At 34.6% G+C, this 24,254-nt stretch overlaps 6 protein-coding genes across 8 annotated transcripts; 5 read left to right on the top strand and 1 right to left on the bottom strand.

Annotated features, from left to right (window-relative positions):
* The first annotated feature begins 4 nt into the window (after window positions 1-4).
* On the top strand, window positions 5-4,375 carry LOC111427817 (elongator complex protein 3). Its single transcript, XM_023063135.2, has 6 exons — window positions 5-118; window positions 179-627; window positions 682-955; window positions 1,013-1,182; window positions 2,918-3,796; window positions 3,859-4,375. Exons 1-6 carry the CDS (start codon window positions 97-99, stop codon window positions 3,949-3,951), a joined length of 1,887 nt encoding a protein of 628 aa, XP_022918903.1. The 5' UTR covers window positions 5-96; the 3' UTR covers window positions 3,952-4,375.
* A 38-nt stretch (window positions 4,376-4,413) lies between these two features.
* Window positions 4,414-4,995, bottom strand: PIG- (phosphatidylinositol glycan anchor biosynthesis class P). Its single transcript, XM_071196413.1, has one exon. It carries the CDS (start codon window positions 4,900-4,902, stop codon window positions 4,435-4,437), a length of 468 nt encoding a protein of 155 aa, XP_071052514.1. The 5' UTR covers window positions 4,903-4,995; the 3' UTR covers window positions 4,414-4,434.
* A 525-nt stretch (window positions 4,996-5,520) lies between these two features.
* Window positions 5,521-12,244, top strand: LOC111427815 (WD repeat domain 33). The gene is made up of 10 exons (XM_023063133.2): window positions 5,521-5,903; window positions 5,978-6,138; window positions 6,194-6,463; window positions 6,589-6,740; window positions 7,412-7,509; window positions 7,639-7,765; window positions 10,277-10,510; window positions 10,566-10,777; window positions 11,060-11,383; window positions 11,439-12,244. The coding sequence occupies exons 1-10, from the start codon at window positions 5,828-5,830 to the stop codon at window positions 12,152-12,154; spliced, it is 2,370 nt and encodes a 789-aa protein (XP_022918901.1). The 5' UTR covers window positions 5,521-5,827; the 3' UTR covers window positions 12,155-12,244.
* Window positions 12,245-12,629: 385 nt separating this feature from the next.
* LOC111427818 (glutamate oxaloacetate transaminase 2) lies at window positions 12,630-14,733 on the top strand. The gene is made up of 4 exons (XM_023063137.2): window positions 12,630-13,148; window positions 13,213-13,720; window positions 13,854-14,426; window positions 14,478-14,733. Exons 1-4 carry the CDS (start codon window positions 13,087-13,089, stop codon window positions 14,598-14,600), a joined length of 1,266 nt encoding a protein of 421 aa, XP_022918905.1. The 5' UTR covers window positions 12,630-13,086; the 3' UTR covers window positions 14,601-14,733.
* Window positions 14,734-14,989: 256 nt separating this feature from the next.
* On the top strand, window positions 14,990-17,324 carry LOC111427819 (sperm-associated antigen 7). Its single transcript, XM_023063138.2, has 5 exons — window positions 14,990-15,173; window positions 15,224-15,380; window positions 15,438-15,609; window positions 15,662-15,821; window positions 17,029-17,324. Exons 1-5 carry the CDS (start codon window positions 15,095-15,097, stop codon window positions 17,142-17,144), a joined length of 684 nt encoding a protein of 227 aa, XP_022918906.1. The 5' UTR covers window positions 14,990-15,094; the 3' UTR covers window positions 17,145-17,324.
* Window positions 17,325-17,646: 322 nt separating this feature from the next.
* Window positions 17,647-23,178, top strand: LOC111427800 (Kelch-like protein diablo). Of its 3 annotated transcripts, none has more exons than XM_023063106.2 (5): window positions 17,647-17,925; window positions 17,980-19,268; window positions 21,641-21,983; window positions 22,304-22,531; window positions 22,605-23,178. In XM_023063106.2, the coding sequence occupies exons 2-4, from the start codon at window positions 18,055-18,057 to the stop codon at window positions 22,493-22,495; spliced, it is 1,749 nt and encodes a 582-aa protein (XP_022918874.1). In that variant the 5' UTR covers window positions 17,647-17,925; window positions 17,980-18,054; the 3' UTR covers window positions 22,496-22,531; window positions 22,605-23,178. The 3 variants fall into 3 exon arrangements, with proteins under 3 accessions (XP_022918874.1, XP_022918873.1, XP_022918872.1); XM_023063105.2 differs by having other exon boundaries at window positions 22,595-23,178; XM_023063104.2 differs by having other exon boundaries at window positions 22,590-23,178.
* Window positions 23,179-24,254: the final 1,076 nt, after the last annotated feature.

The raw sequence follows: 24,254 nt of genomic DNA, 5'->3' as shown, positions 1-24,254 counted from the left end.
CGTTGTTGTTTCTGTCAACAGCAAAATTTGACGTTAACGTGTGATAATTAAATAAAAACGTGGTTTTATTATTATTATTAAAAAAAAATTGTTGTAATGGGGAAGAATAAAAAAGATGGTAATTAAAAATACTTATATATATATAAATAGTATAAATAAAATTTTTTTATTACTCCAGAATATTCTCACCTCTCACTCGAAGAGAAAAAAGTAATAACAGTAGCTGAAATAGTGCAAACATTACTAAAAGCGGATAAAGAGCACCAAGTGGTTAATTTAAATCAATTAAAATGCAAGATTGCTCAAAAATACTGCTTATCAACAACTCCCCGTCTCGTGGATATAATCGCAGCTGTCCCCCATGAACATCGCAAAGCTTTAGTACCTAAACTCCTCGCAAAACCGATTAGAACAGCTAGTGGAGTTGCTGTTGTTGCCGTAATGTGTAAGCCACATCGATGTCCGCATATTAACTACACTGGGAATATTTGCGTTTATTGTCCTGGGGGACCCGACTCTGACTTTGAATATTCAACGCAGAGTTACACTGGGTATGAGCCAACTTCCATGAGGGCGATTCGAGCAAGATATGATCCATATCTTCAAACAAGACATAGAATTGAACAGGTTTTTATTTACCATAATTTTTTTTTACTTTTTTTCACTTTTTTAATTTTTAAGTTAAAACAACTTGGACATTCAGTTGATAAAGTTGAATTTATTATAATGGGAGGAACATTTATGAGTTTACCAGAAGATTATCGCGATAATTTTATCATAAATTTGCATGATGCTTTATCAGGACATAAAAGTAGTACCGTTGAAGAAGCCGTTAAATACTCAGAGAGAGCTAGTTCGAAATGCGTGGGGATTACTATTGAAACTCGTCCTGATTTTTGCTTGGAAAAGCATTTGTCTGATATGTTACGATATGGATGTACTCGTTTAGAAATTGGTACTAAATTTTATGAAATATTTTATTTTATTAATTTAATGATTGATTTTTTTGTAGGACTTCAATCTGTTTATGAAGATGTTGCTCGAGATACAAATCGTGGTCATACTGTTAAAGCAGTTTGCGATACATTTGAATTAGCTAAAGATTGTGGTTTTAAAATTGTGGCTCATATGATGCCAAATTTACCAAATGTTGATTATGAAAGAGATCTGAGACAATTTAAAGTATGTTGTAATTAATCATCATCACCTAGGTCTAGTATTAATTCTATTAGTATCTTTTATTGAACTAAATCTAGAATTAACACTAAAACTAGAAACATTGAGGTTTAGCCATCTTAAGGATCCATTCTGGTTTGTTAAATCAAATTTTAGGCAAAGTTTATGATGTCTCTTAACATTTTCTTGCATCACAAAAAAATAAAATAATATACAGGCTCAAGTGAATTAATTCAGAGATTTCAAATTGATCTCAGCATTATTTTATTTTTTGTGATCAAACTAACAATTTGTTAGTTGTACAATGTCAAGAGATAAAAAAGTTGCATATTTTGTCCCTTAACTTTAGAGGGCAATAACTTAGAGGAGAAGGGGTTTTGAACAAAAAATTATACACCCCTTACTTTTTGCTGAAGAATCATTCCTTAAAATCTTTCGCCTGTATTTAAAATTGTGTTATTATTTCCGCTAAGCCAACATATATGTTTGTTAGGAAAATGCGTTTAAAGTTTTGTGTTATGTTTTCGTTAATTTAAATTTTAAGTGAATGCTTACAATTAATCGGCTATTCTTTTCTGTTTCTTTAAAATTGCGTAATATATTCAATTTCTTGTTACACCGAGCCATTCTTTGCTCCACAGATTGATATTATGTTGTTAGTCGTTCTGCATCTTTTATGCGCTTTGCGCGACGCTTGGTGGCAAATATGTCTGTATATGGACTGATAGTGATGCCCATAGTTTCCATAATTTTTAAAATAGGTTTGAAACCCTCGTTAAAAATACAGGTGGCTAAAAATGCGGCTATTTGGATATTGTAGCCGCAAAAAACATGTTTAGGTACAAATTGCCAATAATTCTATTGAAGCTCTCATTATTCACCAAGTCAACAAATCATGCGACGACAAATCGTTATAAATTGGTCGAATTACTTCCTGTACCTAGAAGTCGAGAGGGCTTTAGCTTGTTACCACTTACACCATGAATCTGATCCGTTTGGATAGCGTTGATATTTTATGTTCAAAAGTAGCCCATACATTGATAACCATTTTTTCTTATTCCGAGTCCATAATAAATAGTTAATTCATTTATCAATCTGTCTGTCAATTTTCTGATGTTTTTGTGTTTTTTTTGCGTTACGAAGTCTAGAACCCATCCTTCTTTGCACATGGTTTAAATATTCTTTTTTCTCTACTTCTGCGTCCTGTTGCAATTGAGCTTTCGTAACGCCATTTCCAATATACTTTTTATATTTCGCGCCGTGTAGTTCTTCAGCTTTTGCAAATATTTCCAACATGCCTTGAACTTCCATAACTCCAGCACTTCCTGTGTGGTTTGCAAGACTATCATTCTGTTTCATTTAATTTACTAGTGTAACGTCCAATCACAGTTACCACACTAAAGGGGGAAGAAAAACCACGTTTGCTCCATGTTCCATCTCCTGATACATTTTCTTCATTTCCACCTGTTTTATTTTTTTTTCATTTTCCTGGCGACCACTTGCAGACACGAATATATTGTCGACAACAGAGTCTTTTCACAACAATAAATAAAAGTGTTTCCGCATTTACATTTTATATTGAGTTGAAAACCTATCCATTACATGTTTTACATTTACAAATATTAGAGAGAGCAGAAAAAACCAGCGTAAAATATATTTTTCGATTTTTTTTATTTAACTAACCAGAATGGACCCTTAAGAGACGAATGGCTAATCCCAATAATAACATTATTTGTTTTAGGATCTTTTTGTATGTCATGAATTTAGACCAGATGGTCTTAAAATATACCCAACTTTAGTAATTCGTGGAACTGGTCTTTATGAACTTTGGAAAACTGGTCGTTATAAAAGTTACCCTCCTTCCGTTTTAGTGGATTTAATCGCACAAATTTTATCCATAATTCCTGCATATACAAGAGTATATAGAGTTCAGCGTGATATTCCGATGCCTTTGGTTAGTTCGGGGGTTGAACACGGAAATTTAAGGGAATTAGCTTTGGCTAGAATGGAAGAATTAGGTCTGAAATGCCGCGATATTCGCACCCGAGAGGTTGGAATCACCGAAATTCACAAGAAGAAACGTCCGGAACATATCGAATTTGTTCGTCGTGATTATGCGGCTAACGGAGGGTGGGAAAGCTTTTTAAGTTACGAAGATCCCGAGCAAGATATTTTAATCGGTTTTTGTCGATTGAGAAGGTGTGGTAATCGAGTTTTCCGACCGGAATTAAAAGGGAACGTGTCAATTGTTAGGGAGTTACACGTTTATGGTAGTGTTGTTTCTGTAAGCGAACGCGATTTGGGAAAGTTCCAACATAAAGGTCTTGGTTTTACTTTAATGGAGCAAGCGGAGAGAATCGCCATACACGAACATAGAGCTACTAAAATCGCCGTTATTTCCGGCGTTGGAACTAGGAATTATTACAGGAAGTTAGGTTACGAATTAGAAGGAGTTTATATGGTTAAAAGTTTGAAAGATGGGGAGTATAAAAGTGCTTTTTCTTATGCTATTGATGATCCCCCAAAGTTATTATCTAAACCAATTTATTTATCTGATTTCAAACCAAAAGAAAAAATACTTAATGATGAGGAATACTTTGAAAAATGGGCTCGAGAAAAGGTTAGTTGATATAAAAACTTTAATAATTTAAAGTTTTTATAAATTTTTTTTTGGGATTTTAGTTGCCAGCGATATTGGAAAAGCATCCAGAATTACGAGCTAAACCTTCCCCGTTTGAACGTCGAGAAGAAATTAATGGTATTGATAGGAATTAAATATTTAATTTATAATAATATTATTGTATTTGTAAGTTTCACATGAATTGTGTTGATTGAACATGTTGATTTTGTTAAATTTAAGTTTATTTGATTTTCTAAACCTTTAAAAAGGAAGAATTTTTGATTTTGATGTAAAACTATTCATAATTTAGTCAGTTTCGTATTTGTTTGATTCAATAAATATTTATTTATCAATTTTATCCTATTGATAAGAAATAAATATTTAATTAATAATAATATTGTTGTATTTGTAAGTTTCACATGAATCGCGTTGATTGAACATGTTGATTTTGTTAAATTTAAGTTTATTTGATTTTCTAAGCCTTTAAAAGGCAGAACTTTTGATTTGAAACTATTCATAATTTAATCAGTTTTGTATTTGTTTGTTTACGCATTGATTCAATAAACATTTATTTATCAATTTTTGATTTATTTGATCACAAAGTAATAAATTAAATGTTATAGAACTAATCCCCTTTATTATTTATTACTATTCCAATACAATTCCTTAGAAACCTCTACAACATCTAGTTCTTTTAATATAGGAATATTACTTTCAATGATTTTACATCCTTTATAAAAATTAATTTTACAATTATTTGCTACTTTACAAGGACAAGATAAAAAATTCAGACTTATATTATCGTTTGATTTACAATCAATAGAAAATTTATCTTTAACGGTATTTGCATCATTCCAATTGGGAGTCATTAATAATCCGAAGGAAAAGTATATGATGAAACTGCATGCAAAAACTGTCAATAATAACAGAGGTACGGCCACTGCCCAATATTTATCAGGTAAGCATGAAATTCCAACACTTTCAAACCATTCCAATGGCACAACCGCCCATGTTATATAAATTATTTTAAATAATTGCATCATTAGGAGTAAAGCAAATCCGTAAACAGCCCGACTGGCTGTTGGAGCAGGAGCATGTTCTGGCATCTTAATTAAATTTGTTTATTGTTTCTGTTATTAAATTGAGATTTTCGAAAAACCCATTGACAGCTATTCGTAAACTTTTTATTGAAACACTCGAAAATGTTCTAAAAAATCAATATTAATAAAAAAATTTGATGTTCATATTAAAAACTTTACATCGTTAATTTATTTTCTTCTAAATTAAAACATTTCGAAACTGTAGCTTTTGGTTCTTTATCGACTCTTAAAACTTGATGTATAATTTCCAAGTAATTCTTTTCAGGTAGTTCTAATACAATTTCGCTAAAAAAAACATTTATGATTTACATTTATTGTTATTAATTAATTAAAGAAATATTACGTTTTGTACATCTCAAATTATTTATTTATTACTATAAATATATTTTGAGGTTAGATTTGTAACACAAAATAAGTACCAACCAACAAAAATAAAATTTATTTATTTATAAAATTTTAATTGAATTAATCGGAAATATAAAAAAGTAATTTTAAAAGAAATGATTATTATTATGTTTTATACAAGAAAAAATTTAAAATCAAAGTATTATTTCATTAAAATTAAAAATGAAGTCAAAAATTTAATTTCAACATGACAGCCATCTATATCCGCACATGCGCATTAGAAACTCAACGTACTGAATTTAATGAAGTTTACTACATCACGCCAATCTCAACAAACTTACACCGTTTATAAGATTAATTCGGATCAAATTCGCAAATAGATTACATATTTCACCTTAAATATCTATTTATTACAATTTCTAATAAACCAATCAGTGCCGTAATTACATTTCTGTGCGTGCAACAAGCAAGAAAAAAAGAGAAGCTGTCGTGTGTTTGAAGGTGACAGTAGTAAATATGAAAGTGGTAGTGTTTATAAGTTTTTACTAAAAAAATATAGAATAGTGGTTAATAAAACATTTAAAGTATGGAATTTGCGCCGAGTCCGCAAGGCCACGGTATGCCTAACATGTCTCTTCCACCACCCGGTATGGGTGGCCAAGGTAAACTTAAATATCAATTGAGGTTATAAGTGATTACTTTTGGTGTATTAATAAATATTTTTTTTTTTATTTAGGATACTCTAGACCACAATTTAGACCGTTTTTAAGCGCAAATAGACCGTTACCAGGACCGTTGGGAAACATGACTTTGGAGGATTTCGATGGGAAACGATTAAGAAAATCTGTTATGAGAAAAACCGTCGATTATAATTCGTCTATTATTAAAGAATTACAAGTAATGATTGAAATAATTTATTAAATAATTAATTTATTTAATTCTTTTATTATAGACGAGAGTTTGGCAAAGAGATTATCGAGATAGACGCGCTCTCCAACCAGATGTGATGTATTACCCCGACATGATGCCACCACCGAGTTATCCAGACAATCCAATCAATTGTGTGACGACTAGATTTGTTAAAACAGCAACTAATAAGATGCGGTGTCCCATATTTTGTATGGCTTGGACGCCGGAAGGACGTCGATTAGTCACGGGGGCGAGTTCTGGGGAGTTTACACTTTGGAATGGGTTAACTTTTAATTTTGAAACAATTTTGCAAGTTAGTATCATATCTTTTAATATTTAAAATCTATCATTGAAGTTGATGAAATCTCTTAAAGTTTATTAATAACATTTAGATCCACTGTTTATTTGAGTTAATTTTTGTTTATGTTTTATCTATAGGCACATGATAGTCCGGTGAGAACGATGGTTTGGTCGCATAACGATAGTTGGATGGTGACTGGAGACCATGCCGGTTACGTGAAGTACTGGCAGTCAAACATGAACAACGTGAAGATGTTCCAGGCGCATAAAGAGGCTCTTCGTGGAATAAGGTATCTACTACAACTTCACTACGTACTCGATACTGTATATCTAATAGTATACTTAATAAATGGCACCTTCCTAATCCTCTTGCGAACAATGTACGTAAAAATTTTGCTTGCGAAGATTGATTGATTCATTTTCGATTCGGTTAGAACTATTTAATTGATAATAAAGACGCGATCCAAAGTAAATAAATAATTTCGACTTATTTATTCTCTCAATCCGGAGATTTGTGACATTTTAAGAATGTAATAATTAATAATATTAATAAAATAGTTGGTTTTGTACAATGTACAGGTTGATTTTTTTATTAATTGAAACAATAAATTGCGTGCAAAAAGAGGAAATACACGGAATGTCGTTCCAAATTTTTTTCTAGGCGATTCCACGTAACTTTTACGTAATTTTATCGTCTGGTTGGAAATTTGGAAGACTGTTTTTATTTTTACCTTATTTTCAAACGACGTGAGACAAACAGGAGGATTTTTTCTATGTAAATAAAGGAAAATAAAAACCAAGTTGTTTTATTTGATTATGTTTTTCTATAATTTATGGAAAATAAATGCGAAAATAATTTTTTTGTTCCCAACATTTCTTTATTATTGTGCCATAATCGCGATGAGTATTTAAATAAAAATGATTGATAGAAAATTTGTTGTTTATCTTTTTGTCTAAACAGCTTCAGCCCATCCGATAGTAAATTCGTCACCTGTTCAGACGATGGAACACTTCGAATATGGGATTTTTTTCGTTATACAGAAGAAAAAGTTTTACGAGGTAAGTTTAATTTTATTTCTATTTAATCCTCCAATTCATATCATTTATAATTAATTTGTGTATTAGAGGGTTAAATTATTATATTTTATTCATTTCATATTGGAAATATTAATTAATAATATATATTAGGTCATGGTGCCGATGTAAAATGCGTACACTGGCATCCGCAGAAAGCCTTAGTCATATCTGGAAGTAAAGATAATCAACAACCGATTAAGTTATGGGATCCAAAAACTGGACAATCTTTAGCAACTTTGTAAGTTTAATTGGATTTGATATATCAACAGCTTTGAATGATTCTACCACCTCCCTTTTGTCTACATCAAGATAAAATCGTCAGCTTTGGAAGATTCTAGCGCCTCGCCCGCAAGCGACCTCGACGCTTTGAGGATAAATATCGTCTTCTAAGAGACTGTAACTTTACACAGATGTTAAAGGAACGATATCGCCGAGGTCGCTTGCGGGCGAGGCGCTACATTTAATACATCAACATAAAATCGTCAGCTTTGGAAGATTTTAGCGCCTCGCCCGCAAGCGACCTCGGCGGTTTGAGGATAAATATCGTCTTCTAAGAGACTTTGTGACTACACAGATGTTAAAGGAACGATATCGCCGAGGTCGCTTGCGGGCGAGGCGCTACATTTAATACATCAACATAAAATCGTCAGCTTTGGAAGATTCTAGCGCCTCGCCCGCAAGCGACCTCGACGCTTTGAGGATAAATATCGTCTTCTAAGAGACTTTGTGACTTTACACAGATGTTAAAGGAACGATATCGCCGAGGTCGCTTGCGGGCGAGGCGCTACATTTAATACATCAACATAAAATCGTCAGCTTTGGAAGATTCTAGCGCCTCGCCCGCAAGCGACCTCGACGCTTTGAGGATAAATATCGTCTTCTAAGAGACTTTGTGACTTTACACAGATGTTAAAGGAACGATATCGCCGAGGTCGCTTGCGGGCGAGGCGCTACATTTAATACATCGACATAAAATCGTCAGCTTTGGAAGATTCTGGCGCCTCGCCCGCAAGCGACCTCGACGCTTTGAGGATAAATATCGTCTTCTAAGAGACTTTGTGACTTTACACAGATGTTAAAGGAACGATATCGCCGAGGTCGCTTGCGGGCGAGGCGCTACATTTAATACATCAACATAAAATCGTCAGCTTTGGAAGATTCTAGCGCCTCGCCCGCAAGCGACCTCGACGCTTTGAGGATAAATATCGTCTTCTAAGAGACTTTGTGACTTTACACAGATGTTAAAGGAACGATATCGCCGAGGTCGCTTGCGGGCGAGGCGCTACATTTAATACATCAACACAAAATCGTCAGCTTTGGAAGATCCTAACGCCTCGCCCGCAAGCGACCTCGGCGGTTTGACCATAAATATCGTCTTCTAAGAGACTTTGTGACTTTACACAGATGTTAAAGGAACGATATCGCTTGAAATCGCCGAGGTCGCTTGCGGGCGAGGTGCTGCATTTAAACATCAACACAAAATCGTCAGCTTTGGAAGATTCTAGCGCCTCGCCCGCAAGCGACCTCGGCGATTTGAGAATAAATATCGTCATCTAAGAGACTTTGTGACTTTACACAGATGTTAAAGGAACGATATTGCTTGAAATCGCCGAGGTCGCTTGCGGGCGAGGCGCTGCATTTAATACATCAACATAAAATCGTCAGTTTTGGAAGATTCTAGCGCCTCACCCGCAAGCGACCTCGGCGGTTTGAGGATAAATATCGTCTTCTAAGAGACTTTGTGACTTTACACAGATGTTAAAGGAACGATATCGCTTGAAATCGCCGAAGTCGCTTGCGGGCGAGGCGCTACATTTAATACATCAACATAAAATCGTCAGCTTTGGAAGATTCTAGCGCCTCGCCCGCAAGCGACCTCGGCGGTTTGGGGATAAATATCGTCTTCTAAGAGACTTTGTGACTTTTCACAGATGTTAAAGGAACGATATTGCTTGAAATCGCCGAGGTCGCTTGCGGGCGAGGCGCTGCATTTAATACATCAACACAAAATCGTCAGCTTTGGAAGATTCTAGCGCCTCGCCCGCAAGCGACCTCGGCGGTTTGGGGATAAATATCGTTTTCTAGGAGACTTTGTGACTTTACACAGATGTTAAAGGAACGATATCGCTTGAAATCGCCGAGGTCGCTTGCGGGCGAGGCGCTACATTTAATACATCAACATAAAATCGTCAGCTTTGGAAGATTCTAGCGCCTCGCCCGCAAGCGACCTCGGCGGTTTGAGGGTAAATATCGTCTTATAAGAGACTTTATGTCTTTACACAGATGTGAAAGGAACGATATCGTCTCAAATCGCCGAGGTCGCTTGCGGGCGAGGCGCTGGATTTAATACATCAAGACAAAATCGTCAGCTTTGGAAGATTCTAGCGCCTCGTCCGCAAGCGACCTCGGCGATTTGAGGCGAGATCGCTTCTTATATATCTTGGTAAAGATACAAAGTCTCTTATAAGAAGACATTTACTCTCACTCAGTCGAGGTCGCTTGCGAGTGAGGCGCCAGATTTAAGTATCAACACGAAATCGTCAGGTTTGGAAGATTCTAGTACCTCGCCCGTAAGCGACCTCGGCGATTTGAGGCGAAATCGTTTCTTATATATCTCGTATTTCACCTTACTCCGACGAGGTTGCTTGCGAATGAGGCGCTAAATTTGTTCTGTTAATATTAATGTTGGGTTGGGTTGGGTCAGATTTATCACCGTATTAATAAAAAAAATACTTGTATTGTTTTTTAGACACGCTCATAAATCAACGGTGATGGATTTAAAATGGAACGAAAACGGAAATTGGTTAATAACCGCCTCTAGAGATCACTTATTAAAACTTTTCGACCTCCGCAACCTTAGCCAAGAAATCCAAACGTTTCGAGGACATAAAAAAGAAGCCTCCAGCGTTGCTTGGCACCCGCATCATGAAGGCTTATTCTGTAGTGGTGGCTCAGATGGATCTATCATGTTTTGGCACGTTGGGTAATAATTAAAAGAAATAAAAAATCCGATTCATTTATATTATTTAATTCGATAGGGCCGACAAAGAAGTAGGAGCTATCGAGCAAGCTCATGATAGTATCGTGTGGACTTTAGCTTGGCATCCTCTTGGGCACATTTTATGTTCTGGTTCGAATGATCATACCAGTAAATTTTGGACAAGGAATCGACCAGGCGATTTAATGAGAGATAAATATAATTTGAACACTTTACCTGCTGGAATTGCTGGATTAGATGATGTTGATATAGGTAAAAGGATATTTATAATGTTAAATCACCCTTCAATTTAAAACGTTAAAAAAACTAGATCTAGAACTACAAACATTCCAGTTTAGCTGTGCGTCTAAAAAGACATGAATGCTTCTAGTTCTAGGTCTAATTAGGTGATAAATAGTTTTGGTGTTAGTTCTAATTGTTAGAATTAACACTATCATTAGAACTAACATCAGACCTAGAACTAGATTCTAGTTATAGTGATAATTCTAGTGTTAGTTCAATTAATAATCCGTGAAAACGTATTAATTTTTTTAGCTGATGAACCGGCTGTGATACCAGGAATGGGTCCAGAAGATAAAGTCGACGTAAATCTTTTCCCCGACGATAACGCAACGATTCCCGGATTAGATTTAGATCCGTTAGGAAATAACGCAGACGATAAAGTGAAAGTAAAAAAGGTTCCTTACAGTAAACCAATTCCAAGAAACTTCCAAGCTCAATGGAACGAAACGGGCGAGGAAGAATCGAATTTGACCGAGGTTATCAGCCAAATCGTTGAAAATACACCCGGCGTCGTTCCGTTACAAAAAATTGCACCAAATGCCATTATAATTTATGGAAAATTAATTCCCGTTGAACGTAAGTTAAATAAAACTAAATAAAATTATTATTATTTTAATTATTTTTGTTTTAGCGGGTTCTAAATTAGAAGCAGCTTTTGCGGAAGGCCCCGAAGCATTACAACGTTACATTGATTCTGGTGATATAGAAGAACTTCATGATGTCATGCCGCATGATGATGAGCATGATTACCTCAATCAAGCGTATTTAGATGACGACGACGACGATGATAATGATGAAACAAGCAACGAAACAAGTCATAATAATATAAATAACGGTTCAAATTGGGAAAATAAAGATATTGATATGCGTCAGCAAGATGTCGATTATCGCCAAAATCAACAAAATCAACAAAACCAACAAAATCAACACAGATCGGTTAATTTTAATCAAGGTGGAAATCAAGATGATGATTATTGTAATCAAGGCTTTCGGGATGATAATAATTATCAAGATTATAATAAAGAGGATGATTATGATGGTTATTATGAGGATAATCGGGGTTGGAGGAATGGGCAAAAATTTGGGAGAGGTTACCAGGAGATGCCACCCCCTCCGCCGGTTAATTTTAATAGAAATTTTCGTCCGAATGTTCCGCCACCGTTTGGGATGTATCAAGAGAATCCCGGGTGGAATGGTCCCCCGGATGGTGCTTTCCGCGGAAGGGGCGGATTTAGGGGCCTTAGGGGTAATCGCGGGTTTGGCGGTAAACAGAACAATTGGAATCCCCGTATGCCGGGACCACGAGGCGGCGCCCCTAGAGGAGGACCTTCGAGAGGACGTTTTTAATTTTATGTTCAAATATTTCTTTTCTTTCTGCCGAATGTATTGATTAATTTTTAGATTGTGAATAATAATAAATATCGTTTTGTAAGAAAATTTGTTTATTATGCCCAATATGAAACATGGAAACAAGTATGTACTGAAAGGAAAGAAGAAAATAAAACTTGAGAACATTGTGCTTTGTTCCAAGTAGCGGTTTGACTCGTCGAATGCAATCACACAGTTAAATAATGCAATGAAATCCGCTGAAATGTGACGACATTAATTGACATGTGCGATTGCATTTGACGAATAACGGACGAGTCCGACCGCTTGTTGGAACAAAGCAATTATTTCCTTTATTTATAAATTTGTTGTTTAAAAAAGGCGCCAAAGCTTCGCTACAATACACTTGATGAAACTTGTTAACTTTGAATTGGGTTTAAATATTTGACACGAAACAATAAGGTTAATTTTTCGAAATTCAAAATTTAATAAATCAAAATGATTATTAAATATCTGATATTGAATCGCGAATGGAAAATTAACAGTTAGAATGGAAATTTACGTTAAAATCGGATGGAACTTTTAAAATTTACGTAAATAAGTTGGCGCCGAATTCCTTGAGGTCACAATATTAAGTTTCAAGGTTACACGAAAAATATCCCAGTTTTCAACTAGAAATCGAATGGTACTTTAGATAACGTTTTCGTTCAAATTAAAAACTAATAAGAAATTATATAGACGATCCGCATTTAAAAACGTGATTACCACATATGCGACAATGTGCTGATAACGAAAAAAACAACTAAGATAACCTTTACTAAGCCTTATACAAGTACTTATTAAACCTAAATTGATCGTACCCCCCCTATTGCAACACGACACTTGTGTTTCGTCAAGTTCCTATTGCCTTGTGAACAGTTAACTCATTTACTCGATAATTACTCAGCAAGGAAATGTCTTTTAAAGCTGGTTTAATTAAATACAACACTTTTAATCAAGTATGCAAACGCTCAAAGTAAGTAAAACGATTTAATCATAATATAGTATGTAACATTTTAATTAAAAAAAACTCTTTGCAGTTCTTTTTGGGCCAATGTGGCAATGGGCCCACCAGATGCTATTCTAGGTGTAACTGAAGCATTTAAACGTGATACAAATCCAAAAAAAGTTAATTTAGGTGTTGGAGCCTATCGTGATGATAATGGAAAACCTTATGTACTTTCTTGTGTTAGAAAAGCAGAAAAACGTTTGTTGGAAAAGTCTTTAGACAAAGAATATCTCCCAATTTCTGGAACAGCTGATTTTTGTAAACATAGTATTAACTTGGCTCTTGGAGATAATAATCCTGTGGTTTCTAATGGTTTAAATGCAACTGTACAAGGGATATCTGGCACGGGTTCTTTAAGAATTGGAGCTGCTTTTTTGAAGTCATTTTTCCCAGGAAATAAAACGGTTTATATTCCAATACCCACATGGGGTAATCATACTCCTATTTTTAAACATTCCGGTTTAGATGTGAAAACATACACATTTTATGACCCAAAAACTTGTGGGTTTGATTTTAAAGGTGCTATGGATGATATTTCTGTAAGTATTATTTATAATTTGCTAACTCATTGTTTATTTTTTATCAAAAACTTAAGACCTGATTTATCATTGTTATCTTTATGTATTAGGTCAGTAACTTTGATCCTTTTAATCTGATAATTTTTTTTTATAGAAAATTCCTGAAAAATCAATAATTCTTCTACATGCCTGTGCTCACAACCCAACCGGTGTAGATCCAAACCCACAACAATGGGCGGAATTATCCCAATTAATCAAAAAACGCAACCTTTTCCCCTATTTGGACATGGCATATCAAGGTTTTGCTTCTGGAAATATTGATAAGGACGCTTTTGCTGTACGCCTCTTTGTAAAAGACGGTCATCAAATTGGTTTGGCGCAAAGTTTCGCGAAAAACATGGGTTTATATGGTGAACGAGCTGGGGCTTTCACTATTACAACCGCGTCCAAGGATGAGGCGGATAAGGTTTTGTCTCAATTGAAAATTTTGGTCCGTCCGATGTATTCTAATCCACCCATGAATGGAGCGAGAATCGTCACTGAGATTTTGAGCGACAAAGAATTACGCGCTGAGTGGCTTCAAGAAGTGAAAGTTATGGCTGATCGAATTATTTCTGTACGGGCTAAATTGAGGGAAAATTTGAAAAAGGAAGGATCTAGTTTGAATTGGCAACACATTACTGATCAAATTGGAATGTTTTGTTTCACAGGAATGAAGCCACAACAAGTAAGTTTAATAAATGGTGTACTTTTTAACTTTAATTCATAATTTTTTTAGGTGGAGAAGATAACTAAAGATTTTAGTGTATATTTAACCAAAGATGGTAGAATATCGATGGCGGGGGTTACTTCAAAGAATGTGGAATACTTAGCACATGCCATGCATACAGTTACTAAATAAGAAGTCTTTTTGTCTCTTTACTTTTTACATCCTTGTATTATGCTCAAATTTTGTTTCTTATATTAAGTTTAAACTTTAAAAATATGGTATTAAAAAAAAATTGTATTGTGAAAATAAAAAGATATTGTTACAATACTTATTATTATTCCCAATTCTAAAAATTAATACATTTGGCAGAAAGAAAAGAAATATTTAAATATAAAATTAAAAACGTTCTCAATTTTCTTGAATTTATCTCTTATTGAATTAAAACTAGAATCAATTAGAAGACATGCAAAAATATTTTATTACTAAAAAAACGTTAAGAAATTAAATAATTTTGTTTTTATTTAATGAATTTTGGATGAAAAAGTTATAACAAATTTCAGAACGTATCCACCGTAATATACGAACATTTCCAAACGTTTTGTTTACGGACCTGTCATTTAATTGTCATTGTCATTTAATAAAATCCCAAAATCAACTAAAATAAATTTACACAAATTAATTAAAACATGGACTTGTTAGGATCAATTATGAATTCAATGGATAAACCGCCGTCTTTAAGTGAAAAAGAAAAAAACATAATCAAAAGTAAGTAAAAATGCGTTATTTTTTGAACAACCTCTAATAACACCATTCAGAAAGAAAAGAAGAAATGGATCGAAGACAAGCGATTGAAAAGGAAAACTTACGTAAATTCAAAGAATACACCGAAACAAAAATGAAAGTATTTTTTGAAAACGATGAAAATATCAACATGAAGTTTACACCGATGAATCAAATATACCGAAGCATTGTGTAAGATTAAAAATGAAATAATTCATTTTATTTATTATTTTAAATATATTGTTATAGACATGAAGTGGCAGAATCGTTAGATTTAATATCTTTTTCGTTTGGAATCGAAGACGTTGATAGATACGTACGGGTTTACAGAAAAGCGAATCCCCCGTGTGAAGATGAATTGTTGGCAAGAAAACGGGGTGATCCCTGGAACGATGACATCAAGAAAAAAATGATTGAGAAGGTATTATAATTAATCGCTGAGTGAGTCGAAAGCAATGTTACATGTTTTTAAGAGAAAACTTGATCAATTGGAATCCGAAGAATTAAATAAAAAACCGACTAAGAAATTTGTGCCCAATACGAACTATGAAGACAAATATGTTCATTTGATTGGGGAAATATCATCTATTGAAATGGCAAGGAAAACAGAAACAAATAAAACTTATGGATTTGGTAATTTTGCAAATATATACAGGTGTTTCTAAATTGATTCATATAACTTTTTGTTCAAAGCTTCTTCCCCACCGAGTTATAGCATTCTAAAGTAAGGAGAAAAAATTGTTTTTATTTAATAAGTCCATGGAGGAATTTAGAATGGAATTTGGCAGATACCTGTTGCTAATAAAATGACACTGACGATTTTTATAACTCAAAAATGGTATTAAAAAGGGCTGAAAAGATGAACCCCTATAATACTTTGCATTAGAACTTTTTAATGCGTCTAGATTTTTCTATTTAAAAACTTGATTTAAATAGAGGCATTCAATACGCAACTTTTTTGTCTCTAGACATTTTCTCCTAAAATTGTTAGTTTGATCACAAAAAAATAAAATAATACACAGGCTCTAGTGAATTAATTCAGAGATTGTTTATTATTAATCAAAGAAATGAAGTAATGTCAAATTGATCTAGGCATTATTTTATTTTTTGTGATCAAACTAAGAACTTGTTAGTTTTAAAATGTCGAGAGAAACTTTAGAGGGAGAGATAACTTGGAGGAGAAGGGGTTTTGAACAAAAAGTTATATGAAAACCCTTTAATTTTTGGTGAAAAATCACCCCTTGAAATCTTTCGCATCAATTTAGAATCACTCTGTATACAAGTACATAAATATAAAGGCTTTGAAAAGATTTGAAAGAAAATTGAAACATTCCTGAATTAAAATTGCAACTCACACTAGAGCTAAAACTAGGAATGTTGGGGTTTAGCCATTCGTCTTTCAAGACGGCTAAACCCGAACGTTCCTAGTTCTAGGTTTAGTATTAGTTCTAGTTTTACATTAGCATTGTTACTAGAACTAACACTCTACCTAGAACTAAAATATTTCGAGTTGAGCCGTCTTGAGAGACGTGCGGCTAAACCCGAATGTTTCTAGTTCTAGATCTAATGTTAGTTGTAGTGACAGTGCTAGTGTTAGTTCTAGTTATTAATCAGCGCCAGGTTGCTGCATATTTTTGTTGAACCGTCTTAAGAGACTTATGGCTAAACCCGAATGATTCTGGGTCTAATGTTAGTTCTACTTTTCCTTCAATAAAAACAACAAAGATATTCAACAACCTAGCGCTGAACACTAGATCTAAAACTACAAAGTTTCTAGAATCTTTTAGATCTAATAATATATAGGGCAAGTGTTAATTCTAGTTTTAATATACTGTCTTAGTTCCTAGTGAAAATAAAAAAGACATCCGATCTATTGAACAAACCATGGCGGATATTAAGGCAAAGAAGAAACTTAGGCAAGAAAACGAATCGAAAGTGCAAGAACCCAAGGAGTAACATTTTTTATTTTTTTCTCCTTTTTAGTGTAACAAACTTTTAATTAATTCTGTAAAGTATTTAACTTAATTAGGAAACAATAAAAAAAGTTAGTTTGGTATGATAAAGTACAAATTATTAACACTATTTATAATTTTATTATACTAATGTGTTAATGAAATAAAATTACGTGGAAAATAGCATATATTTATTATTTTTTTATGTTTTTTTCCATTTGATATTACATTCAATATTAGCAAAATATATACTTGACATTTAAATTAAAATTTTCGCGCCTTTATTGACACCTAATACCAACCTAATTAACCAAACCTAACTTAAACTAACCAAAATATTAATTTAATTTTAATTGTTGTAGATATCACAAACAATTTAAAAAAATTTTATTAATTATTATATTAAACAAATAACTTATTTATTATATTAATAAATACCGTAACAAGACCATCAAAACATAAAATAAATAAATTCCCCTAAACCGAAATTAATTTGACAGTTCAGTTTTCGACAGACAGACGTTCTGTTATTCCACTGTTTTTATTGCTTTTCATAACCAACTGCCTACACACGTACATTAAAAGAAAAATCCTCCTCGAAACTCGTTTCTTAACATTCTACACGTACTAATTTCATTTCACGTTTAAAAATATCATTTTCCGCCTATTAATTATACTAAAAGTGACTACCTATGTTGTGAATAAACTTTGGCTTAAGGAAGGCGAGTACTTCAGTGTTAGCAGAGTGTGATTTAATTTTTTTGTTGATTTTATCCAACGTAAAGGTAAGTTATTTGATGTTGAAGTTTTGATGGTATAAAAAACGTTTCATTTTGCAGATAGACTCGGTGTGGGGTTGGGCGTCACCGCCCTTACGCCTACAACTGGCCTCTCAGTTACGCGGATCATGTAGAATGGGGGATATGGCTGTGGGTGATCGGCCTCCATCCCCAGCTCGTCTATCCCACACATCAGATAAACATCCAAAAAACACCCTAACCGAATTAACGTTACTTAGGAGGCATCGTGAACTTTGCGATGTCGTCCTTAATGTTGGTACGAGAAAGATTTTTGCTCACCGGGTAATATTAAGCGCTTGCAGTCCCTATTTTCGAGCAATGTTCACAGGAGAATTAGCAGAATCACGACAAACAGAAGTAACAATTCGAGATATCGATGAAGTAGCGATGGATTTGTTAATAGATTTTTGTTATACATCTCATATTGTGGTGGAAGAATCAAACGTTCAAACTCTTTTACCCGCCGCTTGTTTATTACAATTAACCGAAATTCAAGATATTTGTTGCGAATTTTTAAAACGTCAATTAGATCCATCGAATTGTTTGGGAATCAGGGCTTTTGCTGACACACATTCATGCCGGGAATTATTAAGAATTGCCGATAAATTCACTCAACATAACTTTCAAGAGGTTATGGAAAGCGAAGAATTTTTATTATTACCCGTAAGTCAATTAGTCGATATTATTTCAAGCGACGAATTGAATGTTCGCACAGAAGAGCAAGTTTTTAACGCGGTTATGTCTTGGGTTAAATATAACGTTTCGGAACGACGCCAACACTTACCTCAAGTTCTCCAACACGTCCGATTACCACTTTTAACCCCCAAATTTTTAGTGGGAACCGTAGGATCCGATTTGTTAGTTCGATCGGATGAATCATGTCGCGATCTCGTCGATGAAGCCAAAAATTATTTACTTCTCCCGCAAGAAAGACCGTTAATGCAAGGACCTCGAACGAGACCTCGCAAACCAACTCGACGAGGAGAAGTCTTATTCGCTGTAGGCGGATGGTGCAGTGGCGACGCAATAGCATCAGTTGAAAAATTTGATCCACAAACGATGGAGTGGAAAATGGTCGCGCCAATGAGTAAACGACGTTGTGGAGTTGGAGTCGCCGTTTTAAACGATTTATTATATGCTGTTGGGGGTCATGATGGGCAAAGTTATCTTAATAGCATTGAAAGATATGATCCGCAAACTGATCAGTGGTGTTGTGATGTTGCCCCTACAACTTCTTGTCGTACTAGTGTTGGTGTGGCTGTTTTAGATAATTTGTTGTATGCTGTTGGGGGACAAGATGGGGTGCAATGTTTGAATCATGTTGAAAGGTACAGAAAATACAGTCCATGGTATACAACTATTCACTCACCATGCGTATTCACACTGTTAGTTTAATAAAAATAAAATAAATTGCAATAGAAAAGATTTATTATAAAACAGGGTTTTAACACTTTGTGGTATTTATTACATGAAACTTAAACTCATAATTAATATATGAAATAAAACAGCAACTCAAACAGTTCTGTTTGTATGCATGCGCATGCGCTAGAACGCCTCTGCGCATGCGTTTTAAAAGTGGTAGTACCAAAATGGCGACTAGAGAACAGAAAGCTTTTTGTGTTCTGCCATTTGCAAAGTCCGAGTCTGTAGTTACTGTGCAACGTGCGTTCCAAATTAAGTTCAGTTTGAAAATACCAACTGCTTTTGTAAAGGGAAGAGTACGGGACGACCAATGTTGTTGCACGACGATTTTTTGGATCATGTTGTTTTTAGTAATGAATCCACATTAAACATCACCTACCCGACCTAAGAAACAGGATTGCGGCAGCTGTTGCAACAATTACACAACGAACACTAATCAACATTTAGAAAGAATTGGGTTATCGACTTGAAGTGTGCCGTGTGACGAATGGTGGTCACTAATGATGGAATAGATAGTGATTTTGAAAGACGATTATTAATGTAGGGGAAAATCGGGATACACTCCTCGTTATATTGGATACCAGACAAGGATGATATTGCTAAACACTATGGAATTAGGGATGATTGTGTATGTATGGTACGGGAAGTGCGTATTCTATACGCGGCACCTAGGCCTCAACGGGCCCCTTGTACATCCACCCTCTAAGAGGTCTGAAATGGCTGATTCCGCTTCCTGTTCGACCCCCCTCTCACCGGGCGCGCTTGTGCACAGGCCCAGTGCGGATTCGCCCCTGTCAGGTGCCGCTCAATGATACCACTCACTCGTTGACACCCTCGAACCAAGGTGGAGCAAAGCTGCTCATCAACCCTTGATCCGGGTACGCTCCCACGAGGTGTAGCATCAAGGGCGCTAACGCGCATTCAGCCATGTGGTCAGACCTCTTACACATATGGGTGATAACGACTGGTTGCCGGGACCGACGGCTTAACGTCCCTTCCGAAGGATGGGTGGGCGGTTTGGTGAAAATGTTTACACCGTGGCTCGAACCCCGAACGTCTTCGTCTCAACCCGAGAGTTTGACCGCTGAGCCACCGCCCAACCTAAGATCTAGGGATGATTGTGGGATGATCAATTTGTTGTTCCAAGACTACACCGATTACGGAGTCTCAAGCGTTGCATGAAATTAAAAGTGGATCATTAGGCATTGAGTAGGCCAACAGGTTGTTTGGGTCAGGGCTTCCTTGCCATTTTCTAAAAACTGAAGTGCCGACTTCGTGGAACAAAGCTGTTCTTTAATTTGATTTTTTTGCAGTAGATCGTTCTCTACAGTTGTAAACAGCAGATGTTGAATGCTCCAATGAGACGCCGAAGCTTTCTTATAGTTGCACATTTCAATTACTGTACTAATGTGCATTACATTGACATTCTACAACACAATGCCAAATATAACCCTGACAGAAACTAAAACCGAGGATTTATTTACGCACAAATTTGCACCACTGGTTTCCTAGATACGATTGGTCATGTAATGCAACCAATACCAACACAATCAGTTATTTTCTGTCAAACACTTTTGAAATCTGGTTGACTACTGTTGTAACATCATGTTTCTGTTCTATGCGATCGGGGTTTCACATCGACCGTAACGACTATGAAGCTATGAAATATCATCTAGTGTAACGAACTAGCCTACGATCAGAGATATCTCAAGAATTGTGATGATTTCCTTTCTTCAATTTTTTGCGAAAAATGTGTCTTGATTCTTCAACCGGCACATCTATCTGGCCATTATGGTGTTATAATTTCTTGTACATTTCTGAAGTGATACCCTACATTGCCACATTATTGCGATATATATCGTCGACCGTCGGATCTATAAATGTTAAACTTACTCTCATCCGTGAATATTACTTTGTCCCAGAACTCATTTCTACTATTTTTATAGGTTTTAGCGAATAATTTTCTGGTTTCTTTCTGACAATTCGCCCATGATAACCAGCTTCATACAGGATGTTACGAATGGTATTTACGGATATAGATAAATGATATATAAATCTATATTTTTTATTGTTATTGTGAAATTGTTAGTACAATTTTTTCTTGCTAGTTTCTTATAATTTCTTACATTACAACGTCTGTTTGTATTATAATAACTCTTTTCTATTGTAATTTACTTTATTTTTATCAAACTAATAGTGGGAATACGCATGGTGAGCGAATAGTTTTTGATATCACTGTAAGTAACTCCTCCACAATAAAATTAAATTTGATTTTTAGATACGATCCAAAAGAAAATAAATGGAGTAAAGTATCCCCAATGACAACGAGACGTTTAGGAGTCGCAGTTGCGGTACTCGGTGGTTATTTATACGCGATTGGAGGTTCAGATGGGCAATCGCCGTTGAATACAGTGGAAAAATACGATCCAAGAATTAATAAGTGGGCTCAAGTGACGCCGATGTCCACGAGAAGAAAACATTTGGGTTGCGCTGTTTTTAATAATTTAATATACGCCGTTGGTGGCAGAGATGATTGCATGGAATTATCTAGTGCGGAGAGATATAATCCACTCACAAATAGTTGGAGCCCGATTGTTGCGATGACGTCTCGAAGAAGTGGGGTAAGTTTGATTAAACCTCTGGCGAGCGCGCAGCGACACTTTGTGTCGGTTTTTCCATTTTGATGTGGTACACGTTTTTGCAAAAATGTTTAATGTTTTGTTGTTAATAAATGTTTAGCAAATGGCAGAAGACATATTTTTCTATTATTCCATTTTGTTTTTGTTTTAGCTGATGTTTTGTTATCAAAAAACTTTTATTTTATCACTTAATTTGCCATTTTTCTCTTGGCGCCCCTATAATCCTATGAGACGCGCTCGCCAAAGGGTTAAAATCAAATTGATATTTCATAATAATAATTTTTATTTATTTTTGAATTTAGGTGGGATTAGCTGTAGTAAATGGACAATTATACGCCGTTGGCGGATTTGATGGTACAGCTTATTTAAAAACTATCGAGGTGTACGATACGGAACAAAATCAGTGGCGATTATGTGGCGCAATGAATTATAGGAGGTTAGGTGGTGGCGTCGGTGTAATGCGGGCCCCGCAATCGGAGAATAGGATCTGGTAGCCAAGAGACAATTATGAACAACTACCCACTTTGCAGGTGCAAATTGAAAATTATTCTTTCACTAGTAAATCATTAATGTTTTTTTTAATTAAAGTGTAGGGTGTTTCAGATATCAACCCATTAAACTTGGGAACGGTAAATGCTACGATCAAGTGAAATAAACTGTAAAAATTGCAATTATCGATTACGGCTTGGATATATTAAGAATTATTAACACATTCAATTATATTCCGAGTCGGAGTCGCCTAAAGCTCTCTGTGAATGTGTTAATAAAAAGGCTTACAACTTTTTATCTCCATATCTATAAATATAAATATCTCCATTATGTATATGTATAGTTGATATTTTATTTAAGAAAATATTTTTGTATTTTACTTTCTGCATTGATCGCATAGTGCAGCTTAAACGAAAATGAATGAAACTCGATCTATTAATGCTTAATGTTTACGACAGTGTTATAAGAATATTGTAAATGTTTTAAGTAAATAAATTAGAAAATAAGACAAATGATTTAAGAAAAAAGTATTCATATAGAGTGTTTCGTGTTATAAATAAGGTATGAAACACTTTGTATTAAATAAATTTAATATATTTCCTTCTAATCCATCTTTGCATTTACGAATGTATGTAAATACTCCTCTTAACTTATTTGTCCAAATAAAAAGCCGTTATTAAATGTGTAACTTCAATTTTCCTTTCATTATTTCTATAAAAAATGTTATAATTGATAAAATCAATCCACATATGATAATGAAAAATGCGATTTCAACGCTTGTAATGGATAATTGTTTTGGTCCGGTTTTTTCGCTAAAAAATTCGGATTTTATGATATGATCCCATCGAATATCCGATTGCCATTTTTCGATTAATCCACTTTGGTGCATCAAATAAATGTTGTTATTCATTTGATTTAGTATCGGCAAGGAAGGTCTTATTTGCATCGCGCAATAAAAACGACTCAATCCCATTTTTCTATACATCCCTTTGTACTGAGGGTAAAATTGTGTGAAAACGTTTTGTCCGAGTGTTATAAAATTCCGCGTTTTAAAAAATTCATCGATTACAAGTTGAAGGGGATCATTCGTTTCAACATAATTCGTGGTTATGTTATAAATATTAATCATTTTATAAAACATATTAGACGTTTTTATTTTGTATTTAGATAAAAATAATTCTTTAAACGTATTAATTGGTTTTTCAAAAGCGGGAACTGTTGATGTGCTATAAAACTTTCCTTGGATGTAAACGTTCAAAATTAAGCTATAAAATAAGATTATTGGGATCAATGCGTTTCGTTTCGTTTGAAGGTTCGAAGATAAACTTAAATTCCAACTAAATATCATTAAAAAGATATTAATAAAATCGCTTTTCTTCATTTCGTTCTCTTTAAATTTAACCAAAACGAATAAAACGATACAAACGATGTGTATCAACAAAACCAAGCACCAATACTTTGGTGGTAAAATTGAAACGAACTTTTTCCACCCTTCGATTTCATCGGGGTTTGGGAATAAAATTTCGATTCCATCTTCGACTACAAAAACCGTATCAAACGAGTAAAGGTTGTGCGGAAACGTTAAAGCTCTTGCCCCATGCGCTGCTAAATCAGTTATTTTATTTTTAAACTCGTAACCGATCGTTGTAAAAGCTCCATCCCGCGTAAATTCATCAATATAAATCTTTGAAGGTTTGTTAAAGTAAATGGTGAAATTGTATTTTTTAGAAATCGTTGTAATAATACTTATTAAAATTCCTGGTG

Source organism: Onthophagus taurus, chromosome 6 (assembly GCF_036711975.1).
Source record: "Onthophagus taurus isolate NC chromosome 6, IU_Otau_3.0, whole genome shotgun sequence".
Lineage (NCBI taxonomy): Eukaryota > Metazoa > Arthropoda > Insecta > Coleoptera > Scarabaeidae > Onthophagus > Onthophagus taurus.
The sequence above is the reverse complement of the archived record's forward strand: the minus strand, read 5'-3'. Positions and strand labels throughout refer to the sequence as shown.